Source organism: Temnothorax curvispinosus, unplaced genomic scaffold, assembly GCF_003070985.1.
Source record: "Temnothorax curvispinosus isolate PA1 unplaced genomic scaffold, ASM307098v1 QBEX01012990.1, whole genome shotgun sequence".
NCBI classification, from domain to species: Eukaryota; Metazoa; Arthropoda; class Insecta; order Hymenoptera; family Formicidae; genus Temnothorax; species Temnothorax curvispinosus.
The window spans coordinates 721,347-739,698 of NW_020222770.1; the positions used below are offsets into that span (position 1 = coordinate 721,347).

Below are 18,352 nucleotides of genomic sequence, written 5' to 3' on the forward strand. Positions count from 1 at the left end.
TCTCTCCCTCTCTCTCTCTCTCTCTCTCTCTCTCTCTCTTTCTCTCCATAATTTCAAAAATAACATGTTTACTGTAAACTCGCATATTATCAGAAATTGATTAAACAGAGCCTCGCTTCACAATTGGTAAATAAAAATTTGTGGAAAGACCCATCTTAAAGAGGATCTGACTGAAAACCACAGATATGATATCTCGAAAATATGAATGTGACCTATGTCGTCATATGGTCGACGATATGAGATCTCTCTGCTTACAAATAACTCGTTGTCGAGAAAATTCGTCGCGTTTCGTGGGTACGAGACGCGACGCGTAACAGTACTTCTACGTTTCTACGCTTAAGTACGCTCAAGTCCACGCGCTCGTACGTTCGCGTAGCAAGAGGTACGTGCGTGCGTAAGAGCATGAATGACATAACGATTGTAATGTCGGCCGTCGACCCTGGATCGCCGGTACATTATTGGTATTGCACTAGCTTCTCTGCACGATTTGTATCTTTTTATTTTTTTTTAGTTCCTACGCGAGTGAGAAGAGTCGCAATTGGTGATGTCACGAGAGGCCACTAAATTCTGCATTGTATGCAACTCTCTTATCTTCTTTTGTCTTAGACATGTATACGTTAGAGTACGAATAACACGAACGTGTTCGGTTGTTGACCTTTGGCAAATGCACTAGCGATGTGTTGCGTTTAAAGAGCTCTCATTAAATACAACATTTTTTTTACGAGTAGACTTTTTCTACAGCATAGGGTTCATATATTAAGAGTTTTTGATTATTATAAATAAATAAATGTGTGTGTGAATTATTTTAAATTTATCAGGAATTTAAGGAAGAAATTTTATATTCACATAAGAGAATATCAGTCTATACATTTAATATAAACAGAAGACGAACTCGAGACATTAAATTAATACCTTGAAGAAATATGAAAACATAACTTTATCTTTTCAGGTTATAAATTTGATTTATTTTAGAGAATATTTAGCGTGATAAATAATGTGATAATTCTGCTAGTAGTCAGAAATGGGCTTCGTAGCGAAGCGTGCTTGGCGCGCGAAGCCTGTTTTTGTGACCCACATCGTCGAAAGTTCGTTGCCACTATAATACAGACATGGCAGTTACCTGCGCAGTTTTGTTAGTTGAATGATCTTTTGCGTCATTCGGTGTGACCACTGTTTTCGTAACGTCTGTAGTAGTGGAAAGACGCATGACCGCCATTGCGCCACCGATCATGAAACCGGGAATGATTCTTTGTCCGTGTACAACAATCGGTCTTTCTTTTCGGCACATTTTAAATTAATAAATAACGTTAAAAGATAGAAGAAAATTATAATCATTATTACTATCAATAGCGTGTTAAATACTCACGATTATTTTTTATTTTTAGAAAAATCAAAATATATCGAAGTATATGCAATATATTTGAGAATACGTACACAAGAGTACCGATTATGCTTTCTAAAATACTTCAGGAAAAATATTTGTAAAAGAAAAATATATATCATACATTTAATTTCTTATATTATAAAAATAAGAGCGCTGTGTATGTCACTACAGCGTGAGAATTATTCTTGACCACGTGGCAGCTTTCACGACGGGAGCCGCTTTTTCGATTTCCTTTTCCGGCAGCTTTCAATGAAAAAGCGAGTCTCGTTTCGCGACTCGCTCGACCATCGAAGATTCTCGATTTCGGGGCACTGGCGTCGAGAAGGAGGCGATGAACTCGGTCATCGGGCAACAAACTGCAAGCCCCACTAGCTCGCCGTCGTGGCTTCCTCTTTGCCTCTCGCTCGTTCCCTCCCTCGATCTTTTACTTCGCGTTCCTCTTCCTTTCCTGCTCTCTCGTTGCCTTCTCTTTCCGATTACACGGCATATACACGCGTACGTTCGCTCTATACGCGAGGTAACGCTGCTTCAAGGGACGCTTGACCGTGAACTTCTCGACGCTTCTTCGAGGTTTCTCGCACGGAAACTGGGAGGAATCATGCCGACCGCGTGACGCTTCCTTGCGATTTCTTACCGCCGCATCTTGGGAGAAAAGCGATGGAGTGGATACTAAGCGAGTCTTTTGGTTCTGAAATTCGCGAGGGCGCGTGTAGTTCTTTCGATTCTTAAAATTTTGAATTATTACAGCAGCCTCAAATCTTCCATTATCCTTTAATCCTCAGAATTTTGAATTTTGAATCGTCGAATTTTTATATCTTCCTTTAGATAAGTCATTATATTAGATTATTAATCAATGACCTCATTAGTATCAATTATTATTATAACTAAAAAAATCGAAAATGTTACGTTATTTTTCCAATAAAATGTAAATATGCTTTCTTCTATCCTCTTTCTTGTCGTATGATGGATAGATTCGTATATACGTACAAAATAGAAATTTCTTTTGCAATCTGGAATATTTCCTTAAATGGATGATAACAAACAGGTCGATAGCTTATAAATAAATTCCAACTTTGTGACTTACAATTAGAAATAGTAAGAAATAAAGTTCTCATATCGTGAGATTCACGACACTTGTTCTTTTATTTATCTCGCCAATCTCTTCCCAGACCTAACTATAAATTGATAAACCGCGTGGATTCCGCCGTTCCCGGAAGAGGCGAGAGCGGTGTTGACTCGGCATCGAGGTAATTCCCTGACGAAGGATGTACGGGAATATAGGAGGAAAGGACGAGAGAAGGCTGAGGGGACGGGCAGGGGGGAGGGAGGTTAGGCAGAAATCTCGTGTGCAATTACTTCAAGGTACACCTAACCAGGGCTATGCACTCCGCGGGCGAGGGCCCCCTGACAAACGGTGAAAAAGCCCGTAGCGTAACCGTTGCTGTTGCTGCTGCATAGCACATTGACGTCGTTGCTAGTGTGGGTTACCTGGTTAGTGACCGGCCAACCGAGTTCACTGGCATCGGCCCTCTTCCAGGTTGGCTAATCTTGCGATGAACGGAGAACGCCTGCTCGCCTCCTTGCCTCGCTCCTCCGCCTTCCTTCTCGGCCACGTTTTCTTCTTCCTTCTGCTTCTTTCTCCTTACTCCTTACTCCTTTTGCTTCTCTTTGAGGGAAATTCCCTTGACGATTTCTACCACGGTTTTCCATTGTTTCCGACATATACCACCGATGAAGTAATCAGCTTTAATCGCTTCTTACAATTAGACTTATGTATGAAAGATGAATTTCATTGTATAATTACTTATAATGATATGAATTCGTAATTGGAAAAAATTTTATCATACTGAAGAGTGAAGGTAGAGACTTGCTTCTATCTGTTGAAGGTCTTCTGGTTTTTTTTTTTGCCAGTCATAATATAATTAGGATGCACGGTTTTCGTTTATCCTTGTTAGTATTGTCCTTGAATTAAATTTATCGATAGTATCTCGCGGTAAAGATTTTACATAATTATTAAGCAATAGCAAGAGACCCGGAAGTCCGGTCTGGTAGTAAAGAGGTTTACGTGCGAGGTTTACGTATGAAATTCACCAGTGAATCACGGTCTTTCGTATCAATGTGATTCGTATCCCATGCTAATCTATTCTGTCCGATCTGCTCAGGCCAGTGACGCACCGGGTCATACGTTTCAACATTTATAGCTTCGCACGCTAGCTGTACGCACGTGCGTGCGACTCGTTACAAGCAGGCTGCAGGTGAAATAGGTGTAACGCGTGTCATCAGATTTACCGTACACGTGGACTCGCGGAATTGTGGTCCAGCGATCTTTCACGGATGAAAATTTTCTTAATTTTCAAAATGATATACGAAGGCAAGATAAGATAACATTAAATATACGATGAATTTTTAGTGCTTCGACGAAGAAGCAAGAAAAAAAATAGGATTGGATTCGCAAAATTTGTCAGGGAGTATTGCGTAAAAATTTAACTGACTTGACCTATAACTCGTGTTAATCGCGCATGAATTAAGCAATTTAACTACTCGTTCTTCGATTTTTCATCCAATCGCGACGAGTATTAAATTAAACGGTGACCGTGAATATATTTTTTGCGTAGTTTTTTGTCTATCAGTCCTTGAAGTCGTCTACCTTGGGATTCGATGATCGTCTTCACGCAAATTGCCCTCGGCAAGCATGAGAAGGATTCTAAAGGACATCGACTACCAGTTTTCGCCTTTATCTTTTTTATGAGAAACTTTGATCCATAGATGATTTTTATTGAATACGATCAATACTGAGACTGAACAAACTTTTGTCATTTATTTTTAGACTTAGAATTTAATTCGCTAAGATTCTATAATTTTCACCAGATGAAATTCTTTTTTACTAAAGCTCCCGTTAAATGCTTGATATCGTAAATAGGTCCGGGTGTCCGTTCTTGTTTTGTGAAGCGAATGCAATAAGTATAAGTTCGGTGCTGGGGCGAGAAATGGCGAGGACAATGCTCGGACTGAGCCGCTTCGGCGTCGGTCAGTGGCCGTGTGCCTTGGACGGTTACGTATCACGTATTCACAACGCGAACTCTTCTTTGATCGGTCATCGGCACGACCCTCGACCATCATGTGCACACACGCGAAGCGCCGTCAGGGCGGTGGGTTTCAGCAATCCGTACGCATGCACACTAATGCCGCGTACGTTCACCCCGCAGTACTAGTAGGGGGGTAGTTATCATATATCCCCTATTCAATTATTAAATCATAAATTTTATCACAACAAAATGGCAATTTTTTATTTACGATCATAACGCGAATAATTTTATTTTATCGCGAGATATTTACTCTGACAAAGAAAATAATGATAAATGAACTCAAAATTAGACCGCGAATAAAAGTAAAATGTGCAAAAGCTTAATCAAATAGGATCGTAATTTCTCCGAATTATAATATATCTAGTACATCTCGACGACGCGAGATGGAACGGAAATTCTAAACGGTTCACTCATCGGTATTCTTCAGGGAGCGTAATTGTTCGCCTTGTTACGCGCCAATGTATCAAATGTAATCTAGACTGTAACTGAAGTGATCATTCTGATAATCGAACGTTTATCGTGGCAACGAAATTTCGATTGTTTCGCGAAAACTTCCGGTAATTCTCAGTTTAAAGATGTTTGCTTAGATTAAATGCGAAAAGACCCTTGAATTTATTGTGTTGCAATTATCGATTTTACTTTCCGATCTAAAGACGAAAGATTTATTATGAAAAGCAAAACAATTGTTAAAACTACTAGGCACGATTATATATTATATAGCTTTATTCCTCCAAACAATGTTTGGCATATGCCGATAGACTGTTGAGTTATACTCGTACTAGTGCAGAAACGTCTCGAGCATCGATTTAACATCCACGACGACGGAGCGAGAACGAGACGGATGGCTGGAGTAAAAATGAGAATTCTCCGTGAGGAGGGGAGGAACAAAGACCGCGTGCACGGCTAAACCTGACTGTGCTCCAGATCTGCCGAGCGCTCTAAATTCATAAGTACCGGCGGTGCAATCGAGTCCACTCGGGGCATCGAGTGCTCGCTTATTCGCGTGCTTGGAGTGCTGCGCGACGAGCGCGAGCGCGAAAATGGGAGGAGACCAGCCGTGACGGTTCGCGGGTGTAGAGGAATGGGAGGAGGGAGGTTAGTGAACGCAACTGGACGTCGGTCAGTCACCTCCAACCATATTGCTCCACATCCACCGAAGATAAAACGCGCGGAGACGCGGGGCGGACGGGAGAACGCGGTGGTTGGACTAGATGACAGAGAGAACAGGGACAAAGTTATGCGTCGCGGAACAAAAGGATGCGCGAAACTGCGGGCTTGTGTAATCGCGCGAGATTTCGTTCAAATTTCATCCTCGTCCCATCTTCTAAAATAGGTTGCGCGCCGTTGCTATTTTCTCGTGATCCCGCCTTGACGAACGGGAAAGGAAATTAAACGGCCAAGCGCGCGCGTCGACGTTGCTTCATCGACGTATTAAGTTACGCGTCTCAAAGATAGAGCGTTTGTATAATTACACGTTGCTTCGTAAGGCGAATGTTCGCTTCACGGCGAGAGTGTCACGAAACAATGTGCGATAGCGTGCCGGAGAAAGTCTCGTGAGAGAGTATATCTGGGAAAGCCAATCGCCGTCGCATGACGAGTACGGCTTGGCGATGCGATACGTATTTTTCGTATACCTACTAGCGAGCGACGAGATAATACGAGAAACAGAGAGATCTTATCATTTTCTTGTTTTCTTGGATCGGGAATGACTCGAGAGTTATTCAGCAGGTTGCCTATTTTGCTCGCGGAGTGTATACGAGGAATCCGATCAACTAACAAGCCTGTAATATTTTTCTATAGATGCGAGCGCATCGCACGAACTCGCCTATAGTGCAATAACTTGAGCTTGAAACAGCTACGAATCCGGTATTTTAAATTTACGAACGGCCTATTCCCGTTTCAACGGGAGGACGACCGCGCGTTCGCGACTTTCTGCTCGCGAACGCGTCCCTTCCGGGCTGTTAGGAGGCCCGCTTGCGGTAACGAGCGGCCGATGGGACGGGCACCGGTCGGTCCCCATGGTGCGTTGGCGTGGTCCCGCATTAGCATCGATATAGCGAGGGTCAGGTCGGGTTCACTGAACCCGATGCACTATGTCGGTGCATCGTGCGAAACACGCGCGCGATGTCTGCGCGAGGAATGAAGAGTACTGGACGGAACGTTAGAAGAGGCACAGTTGGTGTCAATTCACCCGAGAAACCACGAGGAACCGCACGATCTAAAGAATGACAGCCATATTGTAAAACATCGATGTAAAGTCGTATTTTTATGGAATAAGTAAACGAAAGGAATATATTATAACAATATTGAAGTTAACAGTAGATAAATTATTATAATTAAATGGTATACATACTATAATGTAGATACATATGTATATTATTATAATTAGTGAAACTGTGAGATCCTGCAGAAATTCCAATGCGACTGAATACTTAATATTTTTCGAATTTTAATATGAAAAATTGGAAAGTAACACAATCTTTCATCCACTTTTCCTTTCATATTCAGCGATATGATTATTAATGTTGGATTAATAAAGTCTTCTTATCGACAGTCACGATATATACAATAGACAATAGGTGCAACTGGATACCCTTGATTGCAATATAGTTTAAAAATACTTTTGAAATTGTAGTAGAGTTACTCGCGTCTCGACGCGAGAGCACGTGGCGCCTTGCAAAGCTGGCCCGTTCCGTGCGCTCATTGGCCCGCGACGCGCGCCGCTGACCGAATAACCAAATTTGCGCTTGCCTACTTTGGTCGTTACGTAATCACGTTGTTTCAACTGATTTCGTACTAGCGGTCCTCGAGGGACCTATTTTAAATAAGTCTCATATTTCATTAATATCTATAGTATATTGCGATTGATCTTAGTACGAATATCATGGATTTATCAAACTCTACGATATTTTTACAATAGCGAGCGTATAAAAGGGAATCTAGAAGAATATATTCTGTTGAATACAAAAAAAGATTAATAATTTTTATATTTATATTTTATTTAAGTTGTGATTTTTAGAGAATTATGGAATCTTATGACAGTAAAAATTGAAATCTTTTTTTAAACTTCAAAAATATAAAAAATAATTTTTTAATTTTATTATTTATTTATATTTTGCCAAGCGATTTTATTCATATCCAATCGAGTTATGCGTGTCTTTGTGCTGGAGAGAAGATTTGCGAATCGGAAAAGTTAAAGGAACGGCAGAAGCTCATCGGCTGAATGCAGCAAGTCTTGCGCGTTCGCGCATATACACGGCGTCATTGCGGTTGCTCCTAACGATGCATCGACCTCTCACCATGTGGCATGTGCACGGCTAGTGCACGGCGGATCTACAGTTAGGCGAACCGAATTCGCGACAATGAACGAGGAAGTTAGCCGCAGCTTGCCGACCTATTTTTAGATCACTAACGGATGATTGCATGCCGATTTAAACGCTCTATTTTCTAATTTCTGTCGCGGTCATTAGACTGCGATTTATTTTTATTATGAAAATTTAGAATCTTTCTGAGCAAACTAATTTTTTGCAATTTTTTTCTGTTTGATGTAATAAATATTTTTAACGTAATTTTTTATTTAAAAAATTAGGCGTTATATAAAATTTTTCTACAATGAGTAAATGAAAATTATATTTTAATATCGAGATATACTTCTAGCGCCATAGTGATCGTGGTTATTTTGTTGATTTTAAGTTTTCACATTTGCTGGCAATTTTTTTATCAAGTCTCGTCCTCAGATCGATTCTTTTGTTCATGTTGACTCGTGAGACGTGATCCCGATTCGGATTGACCCGCTTCTATCGAGAGATCCAGCTTCGGAACCATTAGCATTAGATCTCACCAGCGTACCGCCTACGTGATTCGGCCGACTACGTTGGCAAAAGGGCACCTGCCAACGAGATCCTCGATTCGGATGAAAGCGAGTCTGAGGGATTGTTCAGCGGAAAATTAATCGCGAGATAATAAATAACTGGTTTACGATTGTACGATTGCGGTTATGCAAGAAGGAAATAACGATAAAATGCCACGTGTTTTCGACCATAATAGTTTGAAGTAAACAGTATAACATGATATTTGGTAAGAATTATGTTCAATTAAGCGAGTGAAATACTATCGGCTACGAAGACTGCTTACCAAACGTAATTGTCTCGGCATTTCGACATCGTAATTCGAGACGATTCGAGAACAATAACAACCGTCGAGGCCCTTGACCCCTCGCATGACACACTACACCGAAAGGTAGATTCTGCTTGGTGGCGTAATATGTCGAAAGAGTTAGTAGCCCGACGACGAGCCATTGACCCAACAAGGCCGAGCCGGCCTAATATATAAGTAGAAATTTGTGGTAAATTCCGGAACCATTACAGTTGTCTTGATTAGCATATTTCTCTGTAAATAGATTTAACCAATCCGATCGCTCAGACGTGATGTAACATCTTGAAAGATCCGGCAACATCTCTATCTATTCGCGTGGCTATCTAGTCGGGATGATCTCACCCACATTTGCGCTACGAGAGTGCCCAAACTCCAAATCGGAGTTCTTCCTGTCTGGGGCACCGAGATATTCGCACGTCGAATTCAGCCACGTGACTCGGCGAGATCGTTTCCTTGGTTCGTACACGCGCGCGGCCTCCACACGGAGGACATTGTCGTGGATTTGGCGAGTCTGCTCGAAGCGTGGCGCGAAGAGAGAGGTGGAGAGGGGGAGGGGAGAAAAAAAGAGCGTCCTCATCACGAGGTGTCACTGACTCCCGTACGTAGGTGATCGACCTCCATAGTCTCCCCGCCTCTCTACATTCGTCCCTTGCCGCCTTCTTACTCCGTCGCTGCTTCCCGTTGGCACTCTTGCCCCCCTTTCCTCCTGGCTGTCTGCAAACGCGTACCGCGATGACGTAACGCCGGTTATTCAACCTGGTTGGCCAGTGACGAAATGCCAATGGCCACGATCCGGCTCCGCGAAAGTTTCCTCCGCCTCGCATATCCACCATAAAATGAGACGCGCTCCCATTTCTTTTTCTTTTCTTTCTTCCTTTATTTCCCTTCGAAGGAAGCATGTGCACGCCGTCCCGATGTTAAACATCGATAATTAATCGTGAGCTTGCATTTTCGAAGATCTGCTGGTGGAGATAAAACGTGCGATAAAACAATACGTTGATCCAAATGAAAAAAAACCGAAAAAAATAAACTAATCGCAATGTTAAAGTATTTAAATAGAAACAGCGAGAAGAGTTCAGTTAATTTACTGACGATTTGCACGTTAGATCATATTCGTGTCACGCAGCCTAATGTGAATCTAACGTCACGAATTCTGGGGATGAGTCATGCCGCGGGCCTCTACTGTTTGGCTGACCGAAAGTGTTTTGGTGTTTACAAATGTTGCTTTCGTGCGTTTTCAACCGCTTCATCGTGCTCTGATTAAAAGGTGCGACGCTAGAACATTCGATTGTTAGCGCGTCCTAAAAGTAGTGGGAGACGCGCGTTTCTTATTACATCAAGATTATTCATCTTCTTCAGAGCGCGAGGACACCTCGCTCTGATACAGAAATTTAATCTAATATAATCTAATATAAAAACAAAAGTAAAAATCTCTCCGGTGATGTAGGATGACGTTGTCAATCACAGCCTTGATAGATTTAAAGTTTTAAATTTGACTAAAATTGATTCATTATAATTTGAAACTGATTCGCTATGAATCATATAGATCGCATACCAGATAAACGCACAGATAATAACGTAAATAGCGAAATATGATCGTTACATTAAATATAAATCAACTTCCTCGATCGTGATACGTTCATCTCGATCAAAATTAATTCCCCGCGAAAAGCTCTCGCTACCATCGATCGACACGCTCGGACTTTACGAATAGATTCTGGCACGTGTACTAAACGAACTCCGTGATTCCGTTATACGTGGAATCCTGAGACGAACGAGAAGGTAGGTGCACGCGTCAAGGATAACGCGTGGCGGCGATGGCGACGGCGACGGCGGCGGGTGTTCGCGCGCTAGCTGTACGTGAGTTTAACGCGTGTGGAGAAGAGAGTGAGGGGCGACGCGCGAGCGATACACGCGGCGGTGAGTGACCTATGGCTCCTCTTGTCCCTGCCCTCCGCGAATATTGCGTGTCAATGTACTTGACTCACGTACGAATGTCGCGCAATGGTGCGCATACGCGGTCACGCTGGACGCACCTTATCGATATGTCCACGGTAGATCTTTATCTTTCTCCTTTCAGCGCGTGGTCAAATGACGTAACCGGAAATTGATTGATTAATCTCTGAATACCCGCGATCACGAAAACTGGCACTTGAACACTGCGCCACAATTTCTTTCGTCGAATAAGAGATTTTATCGCAGATCGAAAATAAGGTCGAGCTCGTCAATCAAATAAGAAATTAGGTTACTGTTGTAAAATTGTGGGATAATGGGTGAAAATTAATTATTATGTAAATAAAATTTTATCACCCTTCCTGATGAGTATATGCTTGAAGCGAGTTAATCCAAAAACAATACCGATGTTATGTTGAATTAAAATAATCGAATACCAATTATGCATGGTACCAACTATACAAATCTGCATTGTATAGACTGTAGACTATATGTAACAAAATGCTGGACAAAAGAATATAAAAATAAATATCCGTAAAATTATGTAAATATGAAATATAAAAATAAATATTGGCAAAAGTATCATAGTATGCGGAACTAACACGGATCTTGGGGTGATATTCCACGCAATTTTGTTTTTTATCGTGCATCGGTTTAACGGTGAATCCTTAGGCGAGATTACGGGGAAGCAAAGTTGCGGTTCACAATGTCATTAGTACGGCGAGATAATAATGGATTTTCTTCGCAGAGATCGTTCTAACAGAGTGTGCGTTTATCACGCAACGGCTACGCTTAGGGTATGACCGGGAGAGGCGAACGAACTCGACCAAGAAAGAAGGAAGAACGAACGAAGCGAGTATCGCGTTAATGATTTCCATCGTCATTACGTGTAATCGATATAATCTCGCACGTCGGGCAAACGTGTACGAAGAGTCTGCATGATGTCTGAGAAGTTTGATGGCGTTTTATTGCTCCGCGCGCCGCATAATGTGGAAGTTATTATTCTTATCGCGCGTACATAATCGTTTACACGGGTACAATCACAAAGCTATCGCCATTTGTCTCGCCTATGTACTTCTTAATTAATCTGGAGCGCACAATGAGAGTTCGATTACCTCTTCCCTATAAAGTTTTTATTTTCAAAATTTGATATAAAAGAGATTATCCGGGCAACGATTATATATAGACGTTCGAATAAAACGTGAGATAAATCCCGTCGATTTCTTTTTATAATTCACCTATTTTTCAAAAGAGGTACAATACATATCGCCACGCGGTACACGGGGAACGGCGGGGAAGGGAGGTAGAAAGGAGAGCGAAATAGGGGGAGAGCTTGGCCGCCGAGTTGGCGCGCAAATAGGTCGGGGGCAATGACCAGCTCGGCATTGCTGAACTGAAAATTTATTGAGGACGCTGTCGCCGCACTCTCGCACATTGCGCAAGTCTCGCGTACAGTCCGCAATCGGACACGTTGCCCGCACTCATTAATCGTAATTGAATCCCGGAGAAAAGCAAGAGCGGCGCGCGTCTCTGGTGCGAGGCCTTTCCGCGACAAGTCGCCGCCGCGTAAACTACTTTCGATTTTCACTATCTCCGAAAACTTTCTAACCCGATGGCAGAAATATCGCAGACGGACGACAAGTCGGCAAAAGTATTATTACTACATACGATCGATGCGATGCAAACGCAAGAAACTTTCTACGTAGAAAGGATAGAATCGAGTTAGAACACGGAAACGGCAGTTACACCCGGTCGTACGCCCGGCCCGTTTTAAATCGATTTGCCGAATCTGGCACGTGAAAAGAGATATTTGATAAATATTCAACGCATCAAACGCGTTTCGGACAGCTTCGTTTTACGATCATTATTTGAAGACGGTGTCGTTTTTACTGCCGGACATTACTTTCGGTTCGCCATTTTATAAAAGTAGGTGTCGCAAAAGCAAGCAGGATGGACGAAGAGAGGTGCCATGCGATCGAAAATAATCGAGCAGGCCGGTTTCGCAAGACGACGCGGTCCAACGCGTAAAGCAAGGCCATCGGGTCGTAGGCATGGCCTGGTTGCGCCTGTTGCTGACACGAGGAGTACAAACCACTGTTTACCGCGGAGTTAACAGAATGCCGGAGGAGAGGTGTTCTCCGGCACCCGCAGTCTCTGCTGACGTAAGCGGTGCTAAGTTATTCGTGTTAGGTGGGTAATAGCCGAGAAACTGGCGGAGACAAAAAGAAGTCTGATGTAAGAGATGATTTCTGATGTCCTAAAATGATTTAACGTCTTTAATATATATATATTTTTAACGAATCCGTTAATTAATAGGTTTAATTTGCCTTAATCGTGATCCCAATATTTTTGATCAAATGTGATTAGAGTTCGATAAAACCACTTGAGACTTTTTCTAATTTCTTCTTTATATTATATATCTAATCTAGAAAATTGCACCATTTTTTATAATACACATGAAATAGATGTGTAAAATAATATAATAGAAAGGCCATCGGGTAAATGGTTAGCAGCTAGCATTGATCCACGTTGGTGACCAAGCATTTAGGTTGAGCTGCACGATGACGTTACGTCGTCATCGATACGTGGAGTAGAACAAACGCCGTCTAACGCGTGAAAGTAAGAGCCGACAGCGTCGGTGTACCGCGGCCTTGATTCGGCCGGGGTTACCGGCCGACATCCAGGACGGCCGAGGTCCGTTTGCTGTTGCTCAATACCACGTTGGGCATGCTTGACTGTAAAAACGATCGCCTCACTTGCGAGACGCGTCGCGCGAGGAAGTTTCGCTCTTGTCTAAGGACGTTCAAAGTTCGTCGAGTTTGAGACTCGGCAGCTTGACCGCTATTCAGATACTGAGCACGTCCATAAGTAATCGTTAAAAGTATATCGCTATATTTCATTTTCGTTGCAAAAACCATTTATAAAATTATAATATCAAAAAAATAAGAAAAATGTATTCTCAATCATCGATACATATTAATATCTGTCTTTTTTTTTAAACGATTAGCTCTTATCCATCTATAATTAACATTGAACATGAATATGAGTAATATTCCTGTTTTTGCCTAAAGATTTAATAACTATTTCGATTTAAAAAAAAAAAGGAAGTTTTGCAAGATGTAACGAAATGCGACTGATTAATGCGTCCTTGGTGATTGACTAATCGTTCGCGTTAAATCAAGAACCATTCGGCTTTACGAGGGACGCGTTTAAGAAGTTTGGCGATCCGTTTATATAAATGATGAAAAAGGTGTTGCGCACGCGGATAAAGTCTGGCGAAGTTGTACGAGGCTGCGAGACGTGACGCAACTCCATAGGTGGGTCGATAAAATGACAACAAGTACGAGAGGATCTGCGAGAGAGAGAGAGAAAGAGAGAGCAAGGAAGGGAGAGATCGAAGACGAGAAAGAAGAAATGTCGCCGCGAGCGCGAGGTCAGAGCTGCAGCTTTCTCCAAGTGGCAGAGGTAGCGAGCGATCGAGAGTAAAAGCTGTCAAGGGGAGAGAGAAAGAGAAGCGAGCGGGAGGCGAGTCGCACGGCCGAGAAGAGAGACAACGTCAGAGAGAAAGGTGAAAGCACTCTCACCTCGGCTCGCGTCGCCCGTAGAGGATCTTTGGATTTTTATCCATCTAGGGCGTTTGATAAAAGTAGAGTAGAAGTCATAAATTCGGGCGTTAATAACGCTTCGATAAGATGGTACCCCGATAAGATTACTGAAACGGCCACTTTTCTTCAACGACGATTCTGAATCAATAAGTAAATTAACAGCAAATGGGTATATGTACGATGTATTATCGAAAAGAGCACATTATTGACAGCGGGCGTAGACCTCGCGCTCAGTCAACATAGCCATAGAACAACGGCCATGAGCCTTTGCGAGCAATTGCGAAACCTACGACTGGTACACTCTCGTATCTATTATTGCCAGACGGTTTTTTTCTTTCTCTCTCTCTAGGCGTGCTCAGGCATGTAGCGAACATAATTTTGCATCGAGATTAGATGTCGGATCTCGCTGGAAGGAGAGCATTTGCCGCGAGAGTGGACACTGGTTTGATAAAAATTACGATTATCGGCGCAAATCTAATGCTTGTTGACTTCGCGCGACGATTAAGGAATTTCGATACATCCTTGAAATGAGAAAGTCTGACGTGCGATAGAAGGAGAGAAGCAGGGCACATTTAGATAACACTCATTATTGTAGGTAGTTTCCTAAAAACTGATAAACGAGCGAAACTACTGAACACCTAGGAAGCTGTTGAGTCATTAGATTTTTTTAAAATGATACATTTGAAATCACTGAGTACATTTAGAAAGGAAAACAAGTTGCATCGAGATAAATCTTAGGGTATCGATGACAGTAAGAATATCTTTCCTTATATATGCAAATAAAAAATATACTTTTACATAAAGAACATGTTTTTTTTCCCCCGGCTTCTGCGAATTTAAAGGGACGATATCTTGAGCGAAGCAACTGCCATCGCGCGGCACACCGTGCAAGTTAATCGTCAGGTGCATGTAAGGTTCGCGGTCGACAGATGGCAGGCCCGCGTCCGTGCAAGCCCGCGAACAATGTCAATGTCAACGAGCACGTGAGCTCCGCTCGAGGTAAAATCGATACGACTCAGTGTCAAAGCTTTTCCCGGAGCAAGTTGCATACTCTAAATGCATCCAATTGCGTATGAGAAGAATGATCCTTCGCTCGAAGAAGCGCACGGATGGGTGCTTCAAGCAAAAGCTAAAATCTATAACGCAATCGTGGGATAACAAGCTTTAATTCTAACACGCCCATGATTGTTGCGATTAACGATAGGGACTTTATTTAGCCGACAAATATCTTTTCGCAATGATAATTAACATATCAAGTATCCACGTCAGCTAATATCAATGAAAATGTATCTGAGAGTAGGCAGTTTAGTTGTTGCGTAAATGAACAGAGTAATAATTTGTAGTACAGTCTCCGATGTTTTGATGGCTTCACATATAACTGTGATAAAAATGGATGATGCGCAAACATTCACATGTTGGGAAATATGTTTAATATCACATCATATGGTACCCAAGAATCATTAGACTAGTCCAATCCTACATCAGCGACCGATCCTGCGCGGAACGGCGATGTTGAGCAACACATCCTTCTAAAGAAATGACCTCGCCGAGACAATAAATTGTAACAATAGGAATAGCAAAGTAATTGTAATAATATATAGAGCTCTTTCCGTAATATTGATGAATAGAAGGGATACGAGATTCCGGCAAGATCGGCTAGATGGGACAATACTATATATGTTTACACTCGCTGAATGAGCACTATTTTTTTCACGCTCGCTCAAAAGATCCCAACTATTTGGAGAGTTTATGAATGTGATATCGCGCCGAAAGCCGGTACACTTAGCAGACATTATGATGAGAGTAGAGAACGAACCTTTAACGTGTTGGTGAGGTCTCTCGGCTTTCTGCGTCTCGGTGATTACGATCGCGGTCGTCTCGCTGACGACGGCCGGACCCCGGCTGCTGCTGTATCCGACGATCGGTCCGCGAACGGTCGCGTTCTCGCTCGCGTTATCACGCATCACGATTGCCGACATACCCGCGCCGATGACACAACGGCGTCAAAACGCTGCTCCGCCGCGATGGAAAGTTAATGCGTATCCGAGGGTTGATATGACCATGAATGATGCAGCAGGGTGAAATGCGGGATGAACGCGGGGCTTTTTGCGCAGGCGTCAGCGTGCCCACGCTATTTGGGGGAAGCTTAACTTGGACGCGGATGTGTGTGCGAGTGTGTTTAATTCCTTTTGGAAAATTGCAAGATTAATGGAATGAGCGAATAAAATTAAAACGGATCGAATAAATTTGAAATTAAATTACCGCGCTCTCATACGCGATATATTAGGATTTTCCATCACGTCACAAGGATACCTTTTAATTAATAGCTCAACGATTATGAGATTATGATATAGATTATTCTTTTACTTTTCGCAATCTTCAGATTCCGCAAATTACCGATGCACATTTATAACATCCGTTTACGAGCGATATAAACCCATCAGCGAGAAATAGCGACGGCGGAGGATAAAAATAGAATAGAAGGCTATAAGTGGAAGTCATCAATAACTAACAACAGATTGTTAGTATTAAACGCACGAACAATGATACATCCAGCGATGTTAATCGATACGATCGTCCAAGATGGTATCAACTAACATATATATAGCTATGTATTAATAAATATCATTAATATCAATGAGAGGGCAACGTTTCAAAGAGAAGAGAAGTATTATCGACTGTTATACTAATTTTATTTTATTAATGTAATTTATATAATTATTTTGCTAATATAGTTTAATTGTTTGACAATACATATACCTATTAGTATCGCGAGTTTGTTGATCAAAATCGACTTGCTTACAACGAAAAAGATCAAGGGCGACTATTAGTGTAATTGAATCATACGAAAGTATGCGATAAAACCCGTTTATTGAAAGCTGTAATCGATTTAAAAGTTCATATTATATTTATTTCACGCGCAGGTGATACTTCATATCTCTCGCCATTATCACAAACTTGTATGACCGTATACCGTCGCAAGTGGGACACTCCCGACACGGATCAACTAAAAATAGATACCATATGCAGAAATGCGTTCATCTATAGGCATTGCGTAAGGGTTTAAGCTTGACGTCAATGTATCGCGCAAGTCAGCGCTCTAATTATTTGCTACATTCACCGACCTTTCGCTACATCTGTCAAGTCACTGCTTTAAGTAATTTTTTCCCCCCTTTTTTAAATTTTGTTTTCTTATCCTTGATACGTCGCCGTTGCGTAAATCAACCAAACGTTCTGTATAACGTTAAGTTGCGGTAAAGCTCGCACTCGTCAATAGAAAATTTGGCGCGAATCAGTGCACCGAAAAAATACCATCGCAGGACGAAACTGGTAAATTAAACAGTTATTCGGAACAATCACACTATTTCTATTCGAAAGGCTCAAGGCAAGTCGTAACACAATACAATAATAAAACCTAGTTGTCATAAACCTAATATTTACGGCTGTTCTTTTTATGCTTAAATCTTGTATTTTAGGTAGAAGCACGTTACTTTGACAGGCTAGTCGGAAAAATTAAATCGTGCGTTTTTTCGAAAATCAGACAGGATCGATGGGTCCTTTTTCAACGTTACATTATCTCGCTGTTTTATCGCATCGATACCGACCCGCGAGATGTGAATTCTCTGTTGTACCGACTTTTCCGCGGAGATTCGCGAAAGGCAGTGGCGCCTTCGTACGGATCGCACGCGAACCGCGAGGCCTTTAGCAGGAGATCCTTTCATGCGTGTGTGCGTAGCGAACGCACACTCGCGCAATTTTATACAGGATGACTCAAAATTCTCGATAGGATTGATATCTTGTTTTCCGTTCTTCGTCTTGTCATCCGATCGTTAAACATTTACATTTTACATGTACATTTATTAGAATTTACATTTTTTTTTATCGGAGTCTTATGATTTATTACGTCTCGCGCCTAGCATGCACCACCGGAACAAAGTCCAAAAAAGGATGCCTCATAAACTATTATGCATTTCCCCGTTAGTCCCTTCGAAGAAGTGACTCAGTTACGCGGCTATTCGGAACAAATCGGCTTTTTTAATCTCCGGATGTTACACGATACAAGATGGCACTTTTATTTTCGGCCAATTTTGAAACCTTTTTTATTTACGATACGCGGCAGCGACTTTTACATTTAATTTATTGATGCTATATAATATTTTTACAGTCCA

General features: G+C 41.9%; 1 protein-coding gene across 3 annotated transcripts in view; it reads right to left on the minus strand.

Moving 5' to 3' along the window:
* LOC112462972 (nuclear hormone receptor E75) overlaps nt 1–18,352 on the minus strand; it is an 88,901-nt gene that overhangs the window by 25,969 nt on the left and 44,580 nt on the right. The window contains exon 1 of one of the 3 annotated variants that reach the window (XM_025029076.1): nt 16,000–16,238. The exons of the other annotated variants lie outside the window; for them this stretch is intronic. Coding sequence (XP_024884844.1) covers nt 16,000–16,162 — 163 coding nt within the window. The 5' untranslated portion in view covers nt 16,163–16,238. Of the gene's footprint in view, nt 1–15,999; nt 16,239–18,352 lie in introns of those variants that run through there. 3 annotated transcript variants of the gene reach the window in all.